This window comes from Alligator sinensis, unplaced genomic scaffold, assembly GCF_000455745.1.
Source record: "Alligator sinensis unplaced genomic scaffold, ASM45574v1 scaffold872_5, whole genome shotgun sequence".
Lineage (NCBI taxonomy): Eukaryota > Metazoa > Chordata > Crocodylia > Alligatoridae > Alligator > Alligator sinensis.
Window position 1 is genome coordinate 23285 of NW_005842730.1, and position 22714 is coordinate 45998.

A 22714-nucleotide genomic window follows, 5' to 3' on the forward strand; every position below is an offset into this window, starting at 1 on the left:
TTACTTTATATGGTAAAAATGTGCTGGTGGTACTTAAGGTTGAACTGGAAAATTTGCCGGTGGTACTTAAGGTTGTATCGTTTTAAATTGGTGGTGCACAATCTGTCAGAGTTTGGGAACCACTGCTCTACTCGATTGGGGGGGGGGGGGGTAACTCAACCACGCAGTGCCCAGTACTATGGGGTCCTGTTCTCAGCTGGGTCCTTTGTAGGCCCATAACGATGGCCTCAGTACCAAGGGGGAAAACCCCTGTCCTTATGAATGAGCAGCACCTTCTCCTGTCTCCTCTGTGGAATGCTTGAGATAGTGGCCACTGATCCCACAAAGCCCTTCCTGGCTTGGGTGGAGACTGAATCCCCAGCAAAAGGCAGCCCCGAGAGAAGCCACGGGCAGCAACATCATGGAAAGGGACACCCGAGGCTCAGCTTGTCCTCTGGTTTCCACATAGATGAAGAGCCGATGACACGATCTTGGGCTCACAAAGCTCATGCTTTACCATCTCCGGTCCAGTTAGTTTATAAAGGTGCAAATCTACCCAACCTTCAACAACACAAGCCACTGGAGAGCCCAGGGGTGCCACCTTCAGGCAGCTTCAAATATTACATTCAATTGACCCAGTGAGAAGCCTTGCTCAGAGGGGCACGGGGCTGGGAGCACTGCAGGGGCCAGGTGCTCTGCAATACCCAAGATGCAGGCTCGGCTGGGGAACCGGAGGGTGAAACTCTCCATCCTGCTGGAGGTCAGCTGAGACGGTCAGAGTGCTTCTTGCTGGCTTCCAACTGGTTCGCTCTCCTGGAAAACATGCGGGTGCCTTTTGCATTGCCGGTTAATACTTGGGCAGCTTGTTTTGTGTCCAAGTAGAGGCCCAGGGTCGGAGCGTGGTGTGAAGTTTTGAACAAGCAGCTAAATCTCTTCTCGGCTGAGATTCTCCGCTTGCAGGAGACTTCCCCCATGAGCACCATTAAAGCTGACAAGACTGGGGCCTCATCCTGACACCATAGGAGTCATCCCAGGCCTTGTCTACCTTGAAGAGCTGAACCTCCTTAACCAACAGCTGTTTTCAAAGCAGGGGATCCAGCCTGGTGCCAGGCCCTGTGTGCTGCCCAGCAGTGGGATGAGCTGGCCACTCCGCTTCCCTCATCACTTGTTTCATAGCTTTGAACTTTCCTTTGTCTTCCTGCAGCAACTATGTTGCTTCATCACCTAGATTCACCCACCTTTTCCAGCCAGGGTACCACCAGACCCCTGGGACTCACTAGACATCAGGTTGACTCACCCCGATTCTGCCAAGCTTTCACGTCAGGACTGACGTTTGTTCACTGGCTGCTGGTCCATTTTGGCTTGAGCCTATGCTCTTACACTTGTGTTACCCATTGGCTTCCTTCAGCTTCATGGACTCACAGATGCCCTCCACAGCAGAGAACGACACACTAGATATCAGTTGCCATCCCATTCCCTGTGGGGGGTCACTTTATCCCTGTGGCAATGCTGGTATGGTTTGAGTCCATCTACACTAATGACAGAACCATTTTAAAAAGGCAGTTTGTAAAGGACCTTTTTTTTTTTTTTTTTTTTTATAAAAAGGATCCCCTTGGGATAAAACCCATTTTTGGTGCTTTTGATGAAAGGTGAAGTTTATATTTTCTGGTTTTGTTTTTTTTTCCTTTGAACTATTAGGTGAGGACTGGCCCCACTTAGCAGAATAGCCTCAAGAGGCTTATGAGCACTCCCTGCCAGCGACAGAGGGAAGAGAGACTTGCCTTGAACAAGGCATGAATGCCTTTGTTCAAGGGGCACAGCGAGCTCCCGCAGGCGGCGGCAGGAGCGTGGCGGTGGCAAGCAAGGAGCTCTGCAGGCGGCCACGGTGTTGTCACCAGTTGTGTGGGGGGAGGTGGCGAGTGCCAACTGGCAGTCAGTGACCACCCGCAGACGCTGCCAGCGGTGTCGGCAGCAAGAGGGGGAGTAGCGAGTGGTGACCGACAGTGTCGACAGCACCTTTACACAGGGGGTGCACGTGTACCCGCATGCACCCCCTACGCTTCGCCAATGAACAAAGACTTCCTCTCTTATGGTCACTAATTATTTCTTTTGAAGAATTATTATAACAAAAGTTAAACAGTAACCAAGAGACCTTTCCTCTTTGAATCCTCACCTACTGTCTTTTCAGTAGTCCTGAGGCCACATACAAGTTCCAAGGTTAACAAAAGTCCATGCTTGACAATCTTCTCAGGATGCCCTTTGCCACCATACAGAAACCACAAAAGGGGAAAGCTCCCTTTGCAGGTTCCCTTTAACTGATTGAGAAACCATTGCTGTCAGTGACTTTATCACCCAATTGTAAATTAATCCTTCCTCTTCCCTCCTCCAAGAGGGATTGCTCCCTACCCCAAATCCACTAACCCACTGCATCATCCAGATCAGAAGGGACAGCAGCAGGGTGGTACTTTCACCTTTAGCACTACAGTGTAGTATTTACAGACTCACTGGCTGCTCTTTATGGAGAAACCTTGAGCTCTCAAGAGATCATAGACCTTCAACTCCTTGTTACAATGAGCAGAGTGGAGCACCCACTGCCTGCATTCCTGGGGTTTATTGCCATGCCTCGGTGTCCTGTTCTGTCCAATGAGGGAAGGGAATAAATCACCCATCTCCAGGGACGCTGGAGGGTGAACCCAGTCCAGGACTGAGCCGCAGCAAGTACTGAGAACAATTCTTATTTTAAGAGATCTTCACATATTTGGGCCACAGAAATCAAGGTGTTGTGAGGTCAGTCTGGATATAGCTCTGATGGCCTAGTGGCGGGTGCCCTAGTGCCAACCTCCCCCTTGCCCCTACACCCCCAATTCACACACATGAGGAGTTTTACTTAAATAGCTTCTATTTATTTCTCATGCTCTTTTTTCAAACACGACATTTCAGAGCAACGACCCAGTGCTGGACAGTTTACTCGGACAACACACAGATTCCAAGGCGACGGCAGGAGATGAACCCCATCTCCAAGGTACAAAGAAATATCCAACTAACTCGTTTGTTGATACGTAGCGCAGAGAAGCAAGATCAGAACCAGCAAGGTGGGGTGTGGTGGGAGCACAGGACAACCAGGACAGCTGGAAACAACCCTCGCAACCAAATGAGTCTACCTGCCCGAGCCCACAACTGAGGTCTGTAGGGTCCCTCTGGCTTTGAAGCCTGCTCATGGGCTCACCTGCATTGCCCTGTGACAGCACTGGCCAGAGACCAAGCAGGGCCTAGCAGCATCTCCGAAGTTTATCCGGTATGAGGACTGGACAAGAAGTGTGGTTCTGCGACCCATAACAGACACAGGAACGGAGAGCTCTTCTGTCACCCACAAGGACAGTTGAAAAAAGCCCTGACCCCTGCTAAGTGCTTGGCTCCTGAGATCTGTTATTGGGTGGGCATGCCAAGGGGGGGCACAGCTAGGACAGTGACTCACATGGGATAGCTGGGACCTTCAGGCCTTCTCAGCCATGAGAAGCACCCAACCTGCTGCCTGCCCTGGCAAGAAGCCCCCTGCGCCCCAGCAGAGCGCTAACCCAGTGTGGGTGTGCACACTGCTCACAACTACGTGCCCAAAGGCAGTGGTGGGGGCTGGCATTCAACTGATGACTCTAGTTGGGCCAAATCCTGCAGAGCAAGCACTGGGTGCTGGAGGAGGGAGACTGCTCCCAAGGCATCGTGGGAAGCAGGGAGCCACGAGAGCTCTGCCTCCAGCCATGCACAGCAATAAAGGGCTCTCACCCCCTTGCTCTAACCCCTCACAGCCACCCCTGAACTGCCTTAGATGGCTTTCCAAGGCTGAAGTCCTTGCCCACAACAGGAAGGTCATTTCCTACAGTGGCAAAGCGTAGGGAGTGTATGTGAGAGCACCAGTGCATCCCCTGACCGGCCGCACTCACCACTTAAGTGACGGGCAGGGGAGGCAGGCAGGAGTGCTCATGCCCCCTGTGCAAGTGCTGGCCAATCAGTGCAACCGCTCCCAGAAGCGACTGCAGCGATTCGCCATGGGGGTCCCCCCAGACAGCAAGACTGGCTGTGGGTGGGACCCCGGGACCCAGCCCCCGGCCAGCAGGATTGACTGTGGGGGGACCCCCCCAGTCAGGGGCACGTGCCCCCCCTAAGGCAGCACCAGTCACCCATGATTTCCTAGACCCTCTTAATGGTGCCCTAAACCCCCATTTCCACATATGATGCTGCCAACTTCCCCCCCTCCCCTCCAACAGCTGAGGGCGAGAGAACGGTTGGGTATAATACTCTGGTAACAACAAAGGGGCCAAGCACAGGGACAGCTGGCCATGGGGCGCAGTGAAAGCTCACTGATGTGCAGTGAAGCAAGGGGGCCCTTCATGCCACAGATCACAGGAAAAGAGTCAACAAGCAGCAGTGCTGCTAGCTGAGGATGGGCATGGCCTGGCAGGGAGGGCTGCTAGGGTGGACAGGTCTCCAGCCCCTACAACACGGCACATGCAAGCACAGAACTGGCACCATGCACAGACAGCGGCTGCTTGCTCCTTGGACACCAGCAAAGTGTAGGAGCTGCCCGTGTCTCCTAAGGGAAGCAGATGAGATTGCCCAAGAAACAGAGCTAGCTGGATCTGCCCTGATCAAGAGGATCTAAGTTAAAGGGCTAATAAAAAAAAAAAAAAAAAAAAGAGACACATTGTCCTGTCCCCACCCCCACCTACCAAGACATGATTGCTGAGGCAGACAGACATTCAGATGGACAGAGAGATAACAAGAAATGCTCATCCTGACTGACACTAGATGCATACGGAGTTAAAAATGGCAAGGCCCAGCCTTTTCCCCAGCTCTCTGGCTGGGTTGAAAGGCTTTTCCTCCATGCTACCCCAGGCCAAGAGTGAGGGCCAGGGAGGACACCATCCACTGTCCTGGCCCGGAGGATTTGGGCATCACAGTTTGATAAGTCAGGAGGATAGATCCTCCCTTATTTAAAAAAATAACACTAGCAAATGGCCCAGCTGGAGCCATGGCACAAACAAGCCGGCTAGCTGGGGTGGGAGCAGCACCGTGGCAAGCTGGGTACTGGACAAGGGCAAAGCTTGGTTCTCAGCCTCTTGCCCCACGGCAGATCCGGCCACAGGGGACTGTGGTCCTAGGAGGCACCCAACTGGCATCAACTCAAGGCAATGACTCTGTCAGACAACACAGGCTCCTGCCACACACAGAGCAGCACCTTGCTCAGCGCGAGGGGACAAACCACCAGTGCCGAGGCACATCCAGTGCTCAGGGCTCTGACACCATCCAGCTCCCCAGCGTCCAGCCCTAGGGTACATCCCCCTGCACACTCGCACCAGGACTCATGCGGTCCCAGACGTGTGAGCCCCCCCACACGCCCAGCCTTCAATGGCAAGCACTACGGAGGGCCTGGGCACTACCACCCCCATGGCCTTGCAGAAAGTAAAAATAAATCCAAAGAGTTTAAGAGAACAAAAACCAAACCAACAACTAAAAAAAGGCACCAGCACGTTACCAAGGGAGACTGCTAAGGAACCAAATTAACCCCTTTCGAGGGGGAAATGCAGAGGGAAAGAATGCACTGAAACCAACATCAAGAAAGAAACAGGGGCTATGGGGGACAGGAGCCCAGACCCTACAGAGATGGCAGGGGGGTTTGCTCATGCTCCGGCACAGCCTCCAGCCTGCCTAGCCCCTGTGGGCAAGAGCAGGGGCCAGAGTCCTTCACTGAGGCCCCGGGCTGAAGCTCATGGTTAAGGAGTCCTCCTCTTGGATGGTCTCCAGCTCTTCTGTCTGCACGGCCTGCGTGATGAGGGTCAGCTCCTGGCACAGCGTCTCAAAGCGGTAGCCCACCCGAATATCCGGCACATTGGTGCGTCGGATGTCGTTCCCCTCAGACCCTTCCTTCAGGTAATTGGGGCCCAGCCAGTAGCTCTTCACCTGGGAGGGAGAAAGCTATGGTCAGGGTGATGTGTTCCCGAAGGGGCTTTTACCCTAATGATCCCATGCTGGATAAAAGGCAGGGTAGATTTGCACCTCAGAGTCTAACCAAAGTAGTTCTAGACAGCTACACACATAACACAAGCTTTCCTAGGCTGAAGCTCACTGTGGCGGGGACAGCTCTGCTCTCCCAGAGGCAATGCAGCCACAAGAGTCCAGCAAACACTGACTGTGCATCCACAGGCAGGCTGGAGCTACTAGCCATGTAGAACCTGGTAGACCCTGTTCCCTGCTGGAGGGGCCATGAGAGGCTTAACAGACACGAAGGGACGTTGCAACCTGTTCTGGGCCTTACCCAAGAGACAAAGGAGCAGCTCTCAGCATGCAGAGCCCAACAGCATGGTAAAGGGCTGATTCGGACACAGCCGTACCTCTGAGAGCACACAGCCTGTTGCTGCTGGGAGATGGGGTGCCATGGGGGCCATGAGGCACAGCACCCCTGACTACCAGGCAGATGGGGTACACGCAGAGGTTACAGAGCAGTGCCCCAAGCATCTCAGCCAGCCTGGACCCCACCATGGGGTTCAGGCTGGTAATGGACTCTGCTTGGTGGGGTGGGGGGAACCAGTCTTACCTTGTGGGAAAAGCCGCTCATGAGCACGCTGTTGCGCGCAAGCTCGCACATTTCACAGGAGCTGAGCTTCCAGACCTGCGTGGCGATGCTGTACTCCTCCATCAGGGGCTCCTGCAATAGCACAGCCGATCAGACCAGGCCACCCACTGCATCAGCCCTCCTGCCCAGCCACCTGCCAGCTCTGGCCTGACCCCAGGGAGATGAGCTGATGCCACAACTGAGAAGAGGTGCAGGCATCAGACCCAGCAGAGGCTTCCTGGATGCTGCCTACCCAGCCCTGTGGGGACCCCTCTCTTAGACCTAGGGCGTAGCTTGGCCCTTGGCCTCTTGCCAAGGTGGGAGTGCAGCTGATGCCAGCTGTGACTGCAAGCAGTAATGCAGAATGCTGGCAAGGCTTAAGGGGCTCAGTGCTGGGCACTGCAGTTTGGCACAGGCAGGCTGAGCCCTGCACCCACAGACACATCCCCTGGTTGCACACACACAGCAGCCATTGAAGCCAAGCCAGTGGTCAGGTTGATGCTCCAGCTGTGAGTGAGCCCCACAGTAGAGGGGAAAAGTCCCGAGTGCCCTGGCTTTCAGTCTTGGTGACTTCCCAGCGACTCCTGTGCAGCTGGACAGAAGAGACAAGGTAGGGCAGGGATGTGCAGAAGCGGAGCCAGGTCTGCAGACATTGGGGCAGCAAGTTTGAAGCAGCCACCAGGGGGCAGCATCTCTGCTTGCCACACCCAGGACTGCTCCCAGCAGGGGCTCTGCCCAGACCCCGGATCAACCTCCCTGGCAAGGATCAGGGGCTTGGTAGAGTCAGCTCTCACTGCTGCACCTGTCAGAAGCAGCCTCCTCCCTGCCACAACCATTTCACCATCCAAACTCACTTAATGCAACAGGGGCAGGGACTTTCAGCTTCCCGTCCAGCGACTGCAACAGAGCCTGCGCCACTGCTCCCAGCACCTAAACCTGCCCCCAGGCCTGAACCTGCGGGGACGGTGTCGCACTCTCCCCAGGGGCCAGCCACAGAATCCCCCTACTACTCCAGCACAGGCCGAGGCAGCCAAGCCAGTGGCTGTTCCAGTACATAGCCAGGGTGGGGTGGGTTTCCTTGCCCTGGCCTCCTTGTGACACCCCCTCGTGCCACTAGAAAGCTCTCCTGGCTCTCCCGGTCTGTGGGTACCCGGGGCTGCTCTGCCTGCCTCTACATCATCTGGTGACCTGCAGCCACAGCTCCCCTCTAGTCTCACCCAGGGTCCCAGCATCTCTACGAGGTCCTGCTGCCAAAGCTGTGTCACACCCCCTGGGGCTGTCTGGCCAAGCCGTGGGGCACGATGCTGGCAAGGCTCACCTTGGTGAAGTGGAACTGCAGCGGGTCGTCAGTGGAGAGCGAGACCACGAGGCCACGGGACAGGTACTCGGGAAGCGGGTTGCGGTGGTAGCTCAGAAACAGGCTGTTGTTGCTGAGCGGGGACATGGCGATGCCGATCTGGGCCAGGTAGTAGAGGTACTGCAGCACGGGGGCCTGCCCGGGGAAAGCCGGGTTATTGGAGCACAGGGACTCACTCGGCTGGGTTGTGCAGAGTGCCTCCATGAGGGACTGCAGCCAAGCCAAGGGCATGCACTCACCGCCAGGCTCCCTTAGTCCTGGGGCACCCCCATCCCATCACTTGGCAACGGGGACCAGATCCCCCTCCCGCACATGGGCTCCTGAAATGCCAGATTGCCAGGGCTGCCCTTTATTTCAGAACTCACCTGGTTCTCCTAGCATCACCCATCACCCCAGTGTCTGAACCATGGTCTGCACCAAGCATGATAAAGACACTGCCATTGCCTGTGCACCGACAGCATCCAGCATGCCCACTGCCCTCTCCCAGACTCCGGTGGCCAATCAGCCAGTCCAGTGCTAAGCTCCCCTTACCTTGCGGAGCAGGAGGCCGTGTGAGATGTTCTCTGACAGCATGAAGCCAGACACCAGGTGGTGGACGGGCCCTGCTTCCCCACAGTGCGGGCGCAGCACAAAGGTGTGGAAGCCCCTCTTCCTGGAGGATGGCACCAGAGCAAGGTTAGGGATGGGCTCGGGGCTGAGCCACTACATGTGTACCATGGGCAATGAGGGGCCACTGTGCCACCCCACGCACTAGGGGAGTGTCACGTGGGTGAGTAGACAGGAGGGCACATGCAAGTCCCAGGCTCCAGGATGAGCCCAACACCCTGTGGCTGGTTCTACAGGAGGGCACTCATGAGCTGCTGAGGAGGGCAGTGCTCTCCAGCAGGGCTCACCCATGGGGGATGCGCCTCTGAGTGACATGATTTGCCCTGCACCAAGGGGGGGACAGGAGGGACAGGAGAAGCAAGGGCTACCCTACCTGCGCAGGTGGTTCAGCACAGTCATGTTGGCGTACATGTAGTACAAGTAGTATGCGTAGGGCGGGTTGTCTTCTTCCAGCCAGGCCCCAGGCAAGGGGCTGTCCAGGTTGAAGATGTGATGCTCAGGCTTGGATTCATCATCCACACTGTCAAAGCCGTCCACCTGGCCACCCGAGATGTAAAGAGGGGAGAGTGTGAGATGCCAGCCAGCATCCATTGCTCGGGAACGGGAGACAGTCGGCCCACCCTGCCTGGGGACACCTCCCAAGCAAGCCCAATGGAGCAATGTTCCTCCACCACAGACGTCTCTGCAGGCACGAAGCCCCAGTGACCCACTGTGGTGCCCAGGGCAGTGGCAGTTCCCAGGGGGGGGCCTGACACCTGCCCCTCCCCTGGGGCCTCCTGCAGTCCCCTTAGTGCCTGACATCTGTCCCTCCCCTGGGGCCTCCTGCAGTCCCCTTAGTGACTAACGCACCAGGCAGCCTGTGCTTAGCAGCTGCCTAGCCAGCCCCAGCCCAGGGGTCCCTGATGCAGCCCTGGCACAGGTGGCTCTCACATGCTCCAGGAAGAGGTGCAGCTCTGGGTGGCTGGCAGGGTGAACGGTGGCTTCAAAGAGGGGCAGGAAGATATTCTCCAGCATCTCCTGGAAGTTGGCCAGCTGCCTCTTGGTTCGGTACACATCGCTGTTGGAGAGGGCAGGAGGGCCCAAGAGGTGGTTCAGAGCAGGGCACTTGGGCACAGTGGTCAGCTCAGCCCCTCGGGGCCCTGACCAAGGCCACACCCTGCTCTCACATAAGCTCCTTCCACTCTGGTCACTACAGCTGACCCTGATTTGCACCCAGCTGGTGGCAGGTTACTCCTGATTTACACCAGGGCATGAGGGGGAAAATCAGGCTACCCACATGACCAGGCAACTGGCACTTATTCTGGCCCATCTGGATTAAACCAGGCTGCTGAGGCCCAAGACCCCTGCCTGGTCCTGCTCTCCCACTCTGGCCCCTCCAGTCATCACTGGTTCTTGCACCCAGCTGCCTCTGCCGAGCCTGCTCCTTCCTGCAATGATGTCAAGCAGCTTGTGGTCCCTAGAAGCTGGCTTCCCAATGCCCCCACGCTGTCATTCCCCTCCAGCCACCCCTCACTCCCTGGGGTCAGGAAGCTGCTGTGCAGCACAGCTAGGGGTTGCAGGGCTGGCCAGAAGGGTTAAGCTGTGGTCCTGCCTCACCCCCACTCCCCAGGACCTGGAGCAGGCACCCAGCACTGCCACCCGCTCCCCTCCTGTGCTCTCAGTGGCCGTGGGAACACGGGCTACCATGAGTTGTCCTCTCCACGTTCCCTCCACTTTCTCTGCCAGCCCAGCCATGTTGACATTCCAGCCAGAGAATCGGCTCTCAGCAGGTTTTGCTCATCCCTACAAGGTCTGGTCCCAGCAGGGAGAGCACTGGCTCCTCCTCCGGCCTTCCCATCCCCCAATGAGTTCTCCTGTAAGGTGCCACCCTGCTCTGCCTTCTGCCTGACCTCACACTCGCACACAGTTAACTGCATCGCCCCCACCGGGGCCCTCCAGCGGCCTTGGGCAGAGCAGGCCTGGCAGGAATGACCAGAGCAACAGGGAGCACAACGCCTGGCTTCCACTGCCTGGGCCTTGCCAGTCCCCGTCAGCAGAAAGGCTGTAATAAGTGATTCCCCCATGAATTCCTCTCTCCCCTGGGGGACTGAGGGCTCGAGGTTAGCAAGAGCCTTGGCTGGAAGGCAGTTTGTGAGAGGGCAGAGCCTGACTGGATATGCCTGGGCTGGAAGCCCCATCAAGCCCTGCCAGCTGTGCACACAGCACTGTGACCCCTCCTGCCCAGTCCCACCTGGCAGCACGGTACTCACAAGAGACGGGGCACCTGCACCAGCCAGCGCACGTTGTTGGAGTGCACCTTATGGTACACAGCCCACCTGGCCAGCTTGTCCCACTCGTCCCGTGAGCGGCCATAGATGGAGAGGCGCAGCTCCGCGTTCTGGTACTTGCTCTCCTCCAAGTCAAACATCACCTCCTGCAGGGAGGGAGGTCACTCAGTGGGAAATGCCATCCCAACCAACTGGCCAGGTTGGCAAAACCTGGGGAAAGGTCTTGCATATGCCCCAGCAAGGCAAGACCCTGCTTACACACTTCAGTGCAGCAGCACAATGCGTGTAGGCTTGGCTTTGGCACGCACACTACTTCACAGATCAGACGGGCACATGCATGCCCACCCGAGCCAGGAAGGACCAGGGTGCCACCTCATGGAAAATGAGGCACCCACACCATGCTCAGGTCTCAGCCAATAGCCAGCCACAGGTCCACTACTTCCTGTGCAGTCTCCTTCTCAGTACCATCCCCCAGGCTCATGCACACAGGCTGGTTGGTTTTCATGGAGACAGGTCTCCAGGTCATTGCAGGGGTGTCAGCCTCCTGAAGAGGTATGTGGCCCAGGCAGCAATGCCAGCCCTCACCTTGATGATGTGGGCAAAGTACTTCCCCGAGACCCGGTTGTCCGTCTTGATGAAGATCTCACGCAGGATTGACTCCCCGATGGGGTTGTACTTGGCATTGAACTTGTCAAAGCGGTGGAAGGTGTTACGATCCTGCCATGGGACAGAGACACCTCAGGGAAAGGCAACAAGGAGAGGACCTGGCACCTCCCCACTCCCCACTGACTAGTGCTTTCCAGGATCCCCTTCCTCAAACTACAACTACTAGTACCTCCCACAAGGACAGGCTGCCAGACACTTGTAACCCTTCAGTCCCTGGCCTAAGGCATTCAAGTTCCACGGCTTTCAACCCCCGCTCCCTACAAGATGCTCCTCCTCACCCAGCTCTACCATCTCCTAGTCCCAACAGCAAAAGAAAATCCACTGAGCTCAGTTCAGCTCAGGCCACGGGAGACCAAGCTGCCTCTCGCACCCATGGCACATCTCTGTAGGCCAATGCTGGGGGAAGGCTGGATGTCTCTGCTTATCTCAAGAGGTGAGCCAATAAAAGGACAAGAGCAAGATAGCTGGTACAGAGATAGTCTCTTCCCTCCAACCATGCCCCAGATACAAACCATCACCCTCCCGCAGCAAGCAGGCGGGTGCTGGATGAGCAGCATAGCAGGACAGCCTACCGCATGGACGTCCAGCGTGTCTACGCTGAGGTCATAGGCTGTGAGGTTCATGGTCTCAAAGACCTCCTTCAGAGTCTGCTCCTTGCCCTTCTCCACGTGAACGATCTCACTCAGGTGCTTCTTCATGGCCCGCTTGATGAAGCGCAAAAGGTGTTTCTGGTTCATGCAGGAGGAGGCGTGGATGTGGGTGTCCACCTGTTCAACGGGGAGGACACATGTGACTGGACCCCAAGGCACGAGGCCTCAGCCCACCCTCCACAGACAGGACCTTCACCACTAGGCGAGAGCCCAAGGAGTAGAGCCTGGAAGCTGTTACTGTCCCCACTGCCTGGGGGAGCCTCAGCCCCAAGAGACAGGTGCCCACATCACCAGCACAAATGTCTCCCTTTTCAGCACTAAATGGCTTATGCGGGCAATGACTCTAGAAAGGGATCAAAGCCTGTGGCACCACAGCCCATACAGCTGGGGGTGGGAAGCTGGGCTCAGCTGCCAGGCCAGTGATGTGACAAGGCCATGGGGCAGTGGACAGGGACAGTACCTTGCGGATGTTGTAGAAGTCACGATGCGGGACCTTCTTCTGAGCCGCCAGTTCCTTCATCTCATTGAGCAGGACGTGCATCTGGAACTTGGAGCTCAGGTACTGCAGCCGCCGGTAGCAGAAGGATTTTCTGGCCAAGGGCAGGGCAATGGATTAGGATTCAGGACTAGTTACCATCCCTTAACCAGCCCTACAATGTCCAGGGGCAGCTTCTGCTTTGACACTCTGGACCCTGGCTTCCACTGCAGGCTCTGCCAGAGCCACTGATAAGATGACATTATTCTTTGCATCATCCAGGGGCTGAGGATGGAGTATCCCCATGTCCTCAGTCCCTGAGGCTGGACTGGCTCCAATCCTGTACCAGGCCAACTCAGGGAAGGGCTTGGTTCTGCTGCTTTGAGAGTCCAGCAGCCATTCCGATAGAGCAGAGTGGGAGACCCACAGGCAGCAGCTGCTGCATAAGCCACACATCCCAGCCCAATGCGCACACAGCTCCCACAATGCAGGTAAGAGAAGGTGTTGTCCTTACATGGGCCCATGGATGATCAGAGCCATCAGGAAGTTCATGTCAGCGACGAACTCCTGCAAATCAGGGTACGGCAGGTCCAGCTCTGTGCTCCTGCAGGAGGGAACAGGGCAATAGGCTCATCACACAGAAACAGAGCACGCACTCAAGTCAGGAGACACCTCAAAGCCAAGGCTCCCCATAGCAGCAGAGGGCAAAGGGAGCTGGGGGCAGGGGGTGCAGATGCAGAAGGGATAAGATGAAGTACTGTGCGGGAGATCTTGTAAGCTCACTGCCCTATAACAGGCTGAACAGACTCACAGGGAGATGGCACACAACCCTGACACCCCCAGGGGGAGATCATTCTCCCAGCATGCACTTGGCTTCTCCCAGGTTCCCCCTTCTCACTAGACCAGGCACCAGAGGCTCCTACCCCACCAGCCCTCTTCGCTTACTTGTCAGTGACATCCTGCTTGGTGTAGACATGGACCACGCCATTGACCATCTTGAGGCCAAAGCCCAGGTCGCTGGGCATGGACTGGGGTTCGCAGGTCTCGTAAGGGTGCCGGTTCGTGAATGGTGGGTGCACCGGAGCATCTGCAGACAGGAGCACAACCCCCAACTTTAGGCAATGCCTGGCAGTCCTGGCCACCAGTGTCCCCATATTCCATTGCAAACCACGGTGCATTGTACCCTCCTCCTCCCCCACACTCTCTTTCCTCTACCCACATTCCTGGCTGTGACCCCTCCTCCACCACAAAGACTCCTCTCCCTCATGCTCCCCATCCAAGGACTCCTGGGTCTGACTGCCCCTACTTTGAGCTCTGCCTGGAATAAGGGCAGCAGGAAGTGCTAACTCAGCAACTGGGACAGGAGCACAATGGGAACTAAGAATATGGCTTCCAGCAGTGGCGGCACGTAGGGGGCGCACATGCACCCCCTGAGAGCACTAGTGCACCCCCTGATGGCCACGTTCACTGCTTAGGCGAGGGGGGGCGCGCGCGGGAACGCTGGTGCCCCCCGGCAAGTGCCAGCCGATCGCGGTACTCGCTATAGCCGCTTTCAGGAGTGGCTGGGGGCCCCTCGCGGCTGCAGTGAGCACAGTGATCAGCCATCATGGGATCCATTGTGGGACCCACCCTGGACCACAGGATCGCCCATGGGGGCCCCACACAGACTGCCCGCGGGGGGGGCATGTGCCCCCCTGACTAAGGTGGCACCAGTCACCCACGACTTCCAGCTTGGCTCAACCCCATTCTCACCCACTGGCCCAGCTGGAATCATCCCTTTCGCCCCTGCCATCATGCCCCAGACATGAGGGCGTCTCAGGATTTTACTGCTGCACACCCTCTCCCCTGGCTTGCCTAACAACCCCAGCCTCACCTGCAGCCACAGGGGTCTCTGGGATCTCATCACAGACCCGGGTCTCAAGGGGCTTCTCAGAGAGGTCCTGCAGGTAGCGGGAGGTGGTCTTGCAGAAGCTCTGAAGGGAAAACCCCATGTACTTCTCCCGGATGAACAGCGCCTTCACCACGCTCTTGGCTGCATCAAGCAGGTCCGTGAAGGGCACCTGGAAGAAGGAGAGTGAAGGATTCCAGTCCCAGTTGGCTACAGAGCAGACAGGACGTCAGGGACAGCAAGACCCAGAAATAGGTCTGGGAGGGTCTATCTGACTGCAAATGCCAGGAACATGTGGACACCAGAGATACAAAGGTAAAGAAATAGGGCTGGACTTTTAACTATGGAAAGAGAGCAGGAGCTCTGGCTGACAGGTAAAGGGTTAAATTAAAGACAACAGGACCTGGAACAGAGGCCTGGGCTTGAACCTGAAGCACAGGGAGATGCCGTGTGAACACAGCAGAGGCACCCCACAGAGGGAAAGGATGCTCAGCCAGGCAGGCAGGCAGAACACAGTGTGGAGTGCAGGCCCAACTCCTTGTCCCAATCCTGCCCCAGGTCAGGATACTGGCTGGCTTGGGTCGGGGGGGGAAGTGAAACATAGGAAACACAGTATCTTGGGCTTTCCCCAGGCAGCAGGTGTCAGCTCCCAGCAGTGGGAACTGACTGGCTCCTGCAACGGGGCTTCTGGGAAGACGGGGAAGGATAACCTCAGAAAGCCTTAGCCCCTTCCCATGAGGGCCCCCAGGCCAGGCAACCTTACCCCGCACTTCTCTTCCCCAGAGATGGAGACCCTCTGGAATTCCCTCTCCAGCAGCACTTCCCGCTCCTTTGGGACATGATCCACCAGGTCCTCGCTCTGCTCCTTGAACAGCCTGCAGAGGGAGGAGGAAGACCCGGGTCAGACAGCAGAGGTGGGAGGCCAGACCCGGCTGCTCACAGACACTCCACGGTCCAGCCGTCCCGTCCGACTGGTCCACACAAGCACAGAGACACCCACGACACGACACACTGCACATGGGGACGTGCTCTGCAGGGACTTGGCCTCCTTCTGCTACCACAGCCCCATGCTGGACCAGGGAGGGCTGCAGGGCAGGGGACGCTAACAGCTGCTGGGGTCTCACTGGCCATACTGGTATTCCCACAGCTATTTAGTCCCTGGATTAACAGCTTAGCCCTGCCCTGGGGAAGCTGACAGAAAGGAGTCTATCCCCACATACCTGGCACTTCCTACCATCAGAAGATGACTCACTACAGGGACCAAACAGACAAACCCAGCTGCACTCCTGGGCAGCTGGTCCCTGGGAACTGTCCTGCTAGAAAGACCCCCTGCCCCAGGTGGCTCAGCAAAGCAACACGCAAGCAATGAAGGAGACAGAAAAACTCCAACAGAACAAATGGCAGAGCCAGCACCAGCCGCAGTGGCCAGAAGCAAAAGACAGGAGGGAGAGGAGGCCAAGAGCAAGGTGGCTATGGACAGCACCCGGTAGGGCTGGTGCCCAGGCTCTTGCATTCTTGAGGTGGCCATGCTCAGAGTGCCCAAGACCCAACCGTGTGCCCATACACGCTGGCTTGCAGCAGCAGCAGAAGCTGGTTTCTACTTCCACGCCACCCTCCCCACTCCTGAAGGGAGATCCCTACCTGCACGGCTTCACAGGGGCCGCTGGCTTGGCCAGGGAGACGAGCTCAGGACCCTTCCCTCATGGGGTGGGGGGTCATGCTAACCTGCTCAGCTCTATCCCTTTCCCCTACTCCAACTACCTGTCCTCAGTACACACACTTAAGAAGGGGAGAGGCAGAGGTCAAAAAAGACCTGGATTAACCCCTTGGGCACCAGCTGAAGAGGTACTGTGGTGCTCTCTGGCTTCTCTTCATAAACTTAGACACCTCCCTTCCCACCCAGGCAGATCCCACCAGAAAGAGGGAGGAAAGTAACGTCTCTCCCTGGCCAGCCAGGGCTGGGTTTGGAGGCTGGATGAGGACCCAGCTCCTGGGGTGTTGCCTACCCCAGGGCAGCAGCAAAGAGAGGTAAAGCCGGACACTCACTGTAAGTCAGCAGCACTGTCAATTTTCAGGAAGTCCTGTTTGGCTCTGAGTAAAATGTCCGGCTCTAGTCTGAGGACAAACGGGTAGCGGAGGTGGAGGCAGGGATGGACAGATGGACAGAGAGACAGACAGACAGGGAGGGAGGGAGAAGGAGAGGGGGAAAAAGAGAAAACATGAATGTTAATGCAAAAACCAAACACCAGGCACAACAGACGCAACCACATGAAACCCACTGGGAGGCAGGACCTGAGAGAGACAGACAGAGAGAGAAGACCCAAGACAGATGGGGGCTGGTGGGACCCACGAGGGGCTGGTGCTGAGGGGGACCCGAGACCCCTGCCCACCTTCCCCCATCTTCACCCAGTGTGCTCCTTTGGGGTGATGGGGCTTGGGGCAGGTGAAGGACGTCGAGGGTTTACTTTTCCTGGCGGACGGGACACTGCGCACAGTCCAGCCAAAGGAGACACACACACACACACACACACAGTCCTGCTGGGTCATGGTGCCCACCAGGCAATTGCTCCTGGCCAAGGGTGCAATGAGCTTCTCATAGCTCTGAGCAGCACAGTTCAAAGCTCAAAGGTGAGCCCCCAGCTGGTCTGCTTCCAGGTCCCAGGTGCATTGGCTGAGGAAGTTTGCTTGTGTCCCTGGGACCTAATCAATGTTCCTCCCTCCTCTCCACCTCAAGCAGGGCAAGACCACGAAGGACCACGGTCTTACTTCACATCCTGGCTGATCTGCCGTTCCAGGCGCTGGCGCCTCTCCTCCAGCTGCTCGATGGGGCTGTCCTCGGGGAATTCATAGGGGGCACTGCGCATCTCGCTCTCTGCCAGAGAGCGGCAGAACAGCTCCTGGGGACAAATCAGCACAGGGCAAGCCCGTGAAGGTCAGCCCCCGGCTCAGCCCTCCTGTTGTGCCCTCGGCACTGCCTGGGATGAGCTGCCCTGGCCTCAGAGAAGCTCTCCAAGACCACCTGGGTTCTGCGACAGAGAAGGGCATCAGGCTCCGGAGGGCTGCACCCAAGGGCAGCAATGCAGACCTACTCAATGGCACCAGCGACCTGGGACTGCTGATGGGCAGTCCTCAACCTGGATCCCCACAATGGAGCATCCGCCCCTTGCTGGCAGCCACATGGGAGGCTTGTTAAAAGCAGAGAGGAGACAAAGTGCTTCTGCCCAGAGACCTGCACTCATTAAAATGCCAAAGCAGAGGCTCTGGGGTTGCCTGGGTAGCTCTCAGTGCAAATGCGCCTCTGCTGGGCTCGTGCTGAGCTGAGCCATGCTGCTCCGCCTGCCTCCCTGCTTCAAGGGCTCCTGACAAAAGCACTGATCCCTGCCCGAGCAGATGATGATAAATTTGCCTTCAGGGGGCTGAGGATTTCATCGGTCAATGGCTGTTTGCGTCCTGGCTGCCAGGCACGTGGCCACACAAGAGGCCAGTCAGTAGGTGCCCTGCCAAGCACAGTCACAGGAGAGGGGGAGCAGGGTCAGCTGGCTGAAGGGAGGGTGGGGAAAAGGCCAGGCCAGCTCTGCTCTGCCAGGATTCCCCCTGCTGAGTGGAAATGCAGTTCAATTATTGGAGCCAGCAGCTGCTGGAGGAGACACCCAGCTATCTATACGCAGGGCGCCGGTCAGGGATGGCGGCAGGATCTCCAGCTGGTGTAAACTGCTGCCGCTCCTTGGACTTTAACAGGGCTGAGTCATTTATCCCAGCTGAGGGTTTGGCCCAACACTGACACAAGGCTGGCAGCACTGGGTCCACTGGGACCATCCCAACAGGAGAAACCTGCCTTCCAGCAGCTGAGACCTGGCAAACTCGCACCATAGGGGAGAAAGAGGCCAAGGGAAAGTGGGAACCGGGGGCATCCACATATGCTGCAGGGCGGGGAAGGGAGAGCACACGAGTAAGTAGATTCTGCAGCTCTGAGCCTGGCAAGATGCACATGTTCCCGCATGAAGCCCAGCAGAGACAATGGGCCCAAGGCTCTTTGTCACATGGGCAGCAGAGCAGAGGCCATCCATGGGCAGAATCAGAATTGGGCTGGTCTTGGCCAGGCATCAGTGACCGTAGCAGTGCATGGCTGGCAGGAGGAGGGAGGAAAGGCCTGGGAGTGGCAGAAAGAGGAGCAGACTGGACAGCAGGACGTGCTGGGAACAGGTCAATACCTACCTCAGCAATCTCCTTGTACTTGCCATCCATGGAGGTGCGCAGATCAACGGGGTAGTGCTTCAGGCAGTGAGGAGTCCCTGGCAGGGAGCGTGCAGACTGCAGGGTGCGGGAGCCTGTCCCGCTACGGACCTCTGTGGAAACACAGGCAGAAAGGCTCAAGCAGCAGACAGACTGAGTGGGTGTGCCCAGGCTGCCACGGGCCCCTCCCAGAGAGCCACGGTCAGCAAAACACGGCCTAGACTCCTTGCGATCCCTCTGCCAGCTACAATGGGAAGGCGACGGCTAATAGATCTAGGCTGGGGCTCCATCCTCATCCCCACAGCCTCCAGGCATCTCCGGCATACAGCCAATAGCAATGGCAAAGCCCCCAGTGGACATACTTCGGCTTTTCTCCCTCTCCGGCAGGTGAGTTTGTTTCTACTTCTGTTGCGGGAGGAGCGCGGAGGAAGCACAGAGAGAGGAGTGTCTGTAACGATGTAATAGGCTGCTCCTCTGCAAGTTTCACCCTTGGATCTCCAAAGTGCGTCACAGCTATTACACCTTGGTGGGCAGGCGAGTGATAAGGAAGTATCCACCCTGATCTTACAGCTGGGGAAACTGAGGCATGAGAGGAGGAAGTGATTCACTCAAGGTCGCACAGCGAGTCAGTGACAGCTACAGCTAGGCTCCAGCAGCCTTAACTCTCAGCCCCTGCTCCAGCTTCTGTTGGCAGGCAGCAGCTCAGACATCTAGAGCTCCCAAGCCAAAATCCGAGCAAGCTCCAAAGCAGGCACAAAGCGTCCCTCCCACCCCACGAAAGCAGACACTGGTCCCTGCTTTATCACCAGCAGATCTAGTGCCTTTCCTTGGAGTCATTCTTTTCTCTAAGCAGTAAACAGCAGAAAGGTTTCCAGTGGCACTGGATACCTCAGAGGCTCAGCAGTACCCAGATACCACAGCAATAGATGCTACGTACAAATCTGAGACATGGGGGTAACAGGAGAAGGTGACTCGCTCACTGCTAGGCAGCTGCGGCAAATCCAGTCTGGATGGGCAGTAATAGGAAGATGTCACCATGTCAGACCTGGGGTTGCAGCCAGCATAGAACTAAGAAGCAGGTCTTAGCCCAGATCCTGGAGAAAACAGACCCTGGGAGCCAATAAATAAGCACCAATTGGCTTCTTCTTTGACAGGAGTTATTTATAGGCCACTCTGGCGCTGTGCACTGCGAGCGCCACGCATCTATAGACTCATTCATTTAGCCTCCTGTAAGACAGTGAAGCATCATCTGCTGTTATTAGGTGGGGAAACTGAGGCACAAAAGTCCCCATTTCCAAGGGTCCAGCTTACACTAAGGTACCTAGATAAAGCCTAGCTTTTCCAAAGAGCTCAGCACCCGTCAAACACTCAGCAGACAGAGCTACTATGCAGCAGCAGCAGAAGGAAAAACCCCTTTCGAAAACCTGGCTTGAGAAAGGAAGCGATTTCCCCACAGGGACACAGGGAACCTGTAGAAGACGCAGGATGAGCCAATTCTCAGCCAAGCGCATTACCCACAGCAGCACCCGACTTCTCCCAGACGGCCAAGACGTGGATGGCGCTGGAAGCCAAGTTTTACTCAGCCCTAGAAGCAGCAGCCAGAAGAAAGCAGACCCAGAATCACAGAGAAACTAGAGCATCTGTTTTAATGGGTGAACTGGCTTTTGATACTGTGGCCTTGGTCCTTTGATGTGGGCAGGAGTTCCCTCCCTGCCCCCTGGCCACACCCAGCTCCTACACAGGGCACACGGGAGGGCTAAAACATCTCTTATGCAGAAAGGCCTTCCCATTCTTTCCCCATGCTTAAACCTCCGGTGCTGCATTTAGCAGCACTGCTGCCAGGCTGCAGGATGCTGTAGTTGATGGGCTAGCAGTCTGATGGGCTGGATCAGGCCCTGATCCGTGGTGTCCTGGATGCTCAGTGCAGCGGCAAGGCATGGTTACAAGGGCAGGGGCAGGCGATTGCTGGCATACTTGTAAGACTAGTGCCAAGAGGAACAAGACACCCAAAAACAGAGGGCAGAAAGGGAGCTCCATCATGACATGGCCAGTTTCACCAAAGGAAGGAGGAAGAGCCCCAGTGCTCAGGACATGGACAAACCTGCTGGGAGGAAGAGTTTATTACCTCTCCCTACTGTGGCATTTCAGTCTTCTGACTGCTGAGGCAGACATACCATCCTCCCTGCTGACAACTACAAGCTGCAGGTGTGTTTTTAAGAGAAGAGGCCAGTTCCTACCCACTCCTCAGCCTCTCTCCTACCCGCCCCTGCTCACAACTTTCCTGAAATGCAGTGTGACACTGGTCCCAATTCTCCTACTGCCCCTTGAGCTCTGAACAGCAGCCCTGAAACTGATGCCATCTCAGGCGTTTCACCCTTGGGCTGCCCTGAGACTAAGCTTGAAGCCGGGGCAACGGTGCTGGTGGGGACTCCGCACCCAAATTCCCGTCGGCCAGGTTTGTTCTACAGCCCACGACTGCCACGGGCAATTTTAAATTCCTCAGATTTCTCCCAGAAAGTTAGACTTGGCCACCAAGGTGTAGGTGAATTTGGTCTCAGACACCCCACCCCCCCCAGGGAGCAGCTGCAAGGGCATCGAAGGTGCCAAACAAAGGGGATGGCTGGCAAGGGGTTAAAAAAAACCATCACTACTCAACCCACGGGGATGTGCAAGGAGAGCCCTTTCCACTGGGAAGTGCTGAACATGTCCCCGAGCAGCAGCGAGGCACTGCCCCAGAGGTGGCTGCATTGCAGTGGTGGGTAAAGCAACTCGCCTGAAACGAGAGGACTCGGGGAAGGGGAAGCTGCTGTTATTAGCACGCTGTAAGGCAGGCAGCAGCCCCTTCGGGACTGATTTAGCCTGCCTGCCTGCTCCCCAGGGTGGGACACCTCTCAGCCTCGGAAACCGCCAAATTTGGAGCTGATGTAGCAAGCCTGCGTGGAAAGGGACTGGCTTAAATCTCTGCCCAGTTACTCACATCCTGATGTCACCAGGTGCTGGTCTGGATACAGGCCACATCTCTGGGGAAGGCTGCGGCTCCGCTCAGCCCTTAAATCGGTTAACCCTTCTGTATCTGCCTCCCTCCGTCCGGCTGTCACCTGCGTGCAGCAGCGACGCATCCAACGGCACCTGGTGCCCAAGCTGCGGCCGGAGCTCCCCTTTCAGCCCCTGCAGCCCCAGACAACCCCTGGCCCCGGCTGAAAGAAAAAGCTCCGTGCTAAGCTGCTAATGACTCTCACGAGTCTCCCTAATGGGCTCCCATGCACAGTGCACGCCATTCATTAGGCAGAGCAGCCGGGATCCGAGGACAAGGCTCAGCTCCTCCTGCGCTGTCCTGGCCCCGCAGCCCCGGCTCTGCGCTGCGACGCCTGCCAGACCGTGCCTGCAGCCCGGCCGGGCCACGCGGCCCCAGCACGTGGTGCGCCCGCGGGAGGGGCCCGCCTGCACCGGGAGCGCCTGCCTGCTCTGACCACTGGGCGTCACTGCCCTCCCGCCCGTGGGTGCAGCCCAGCCGCGTCCCAGCGCCCTGCTCTGACCACTGGGCATCAGTATTGGGCTGCAAGGATCCCAGCCCCCCTGCTCTAACCACTGGGATGCTGTGCCCTCTCGGGCTGGGCTGCAACCCAGGAGTCTTGTCCTGTCTCTGGGCCCCTCTGCCTTCCCAGGCGGGGGATGGAGCCCAGGTGTGCCCAGTATCCCAGCCCCGCTGCTCTAACCACTGGGACGCACTGCCCTTTTGGGCTGGGGTGCAACCTAGGTGTCCTGCCCCCCCCCCCTTGCTGTAACCACTGGATCCCACTGCTTTTCTGGGCTGGGGCAGAACCCAGGAATCCTGTCCCCCCTCCCCCTTTGCTCTAACCACTAAACCCCACTGCCTCCCTGGGCAGGGAGCCCAGGTGTCCTGCCCCCCACCCCCTCTGACCACTGGGTCACACTACCGTCTTCAGCTGGGACAGATCCCAGGAGTCCTGCCCCCCCCCCCCCCC

General features: G+C 57.2%; 1 protein-coding gene across 7 annotated transcripts in view; it reads right to left on the minus strand.

Moving 5' to 3' along the window:
- Positions 1 to 335: 335 nt before the first annotated feature.
- The window catches only part of AMPD2 (adenosine monophosphate deaminase 2), a 38969-nt gene continuing 16590 nt past the window's right edge, over positions 336 to 22714 (minus strand). For 5 of the 7 annotated variants that reach the window (XM_025216335.1, XM_025216338.1, XM_006034359.3 and 2 more), the window contains 17 exons: positions 18711 to 18841; positions 17262 to 17392; positions 16542 to 16610; positions 15259 to 15370; positions 14481 to 14667; positions 13553 to 13694; positions 13122 to 13211; positions 12593 to 12722; positions 12055 to 12249; positions 11402 to 11533; positions 10799 to 10962; positions 9480 to 9606; positions 8923 to 9086; positions 8475 to 8595; positions 7905 to 8078; positions 6569 to 6679; positions 336 to 5934 (listed from right to left, as the gene is read on the minus strand). In XM_025216335.1, coding sequence (XP_025072120.1) covers positions 5719 to 5934; positions 6569 to 6679; positions 7905 to 8078; positions 8475 to 8595; positions 8923 to 9086; positions 9480 to 9606; positions 10799 to 10962; positions 11402 to 11533; positions 12055 to 12249; positions 12593 to 12722; positions 13122 to 13211; positions 13553 to 13694; positions 14481 to 14667; positions 15259 to 15370; positions 16542 to 16610; positions 17262 to 17392; positions 18711 to 18740 — 2295 coding nt within the window. In that variant the 5' untranslated portion in view covers positions 18741 to 18841 and the 3' untranslated portion in view covers positions 336 to 5718. Of the gene's footprint in view, positions 5935 to 6568; positions 6680 to 7904; positions 8079 to 8308; positions 8355 to 8474; positions 8596 to 8922; positions 9087 to 9479; positions 9607 to 10798; positions 10963 to 11401; positions 11534 to 12054; positions 12250 to 12592; positions 12723 to 13121; positions 13212 to 13552; positions 13695 to 14480; positions 14668 to 15258; positions 15371 to 16541; positions 16611 to 17261; positions 17393 to 18710; positions 18842 to 21705; positions 21728 to 22714 lie in introns of those variants that run through there. The other 2 variants (XM_006034360.3, XM_025216339.1) reach the window with 2 other exon arrangements.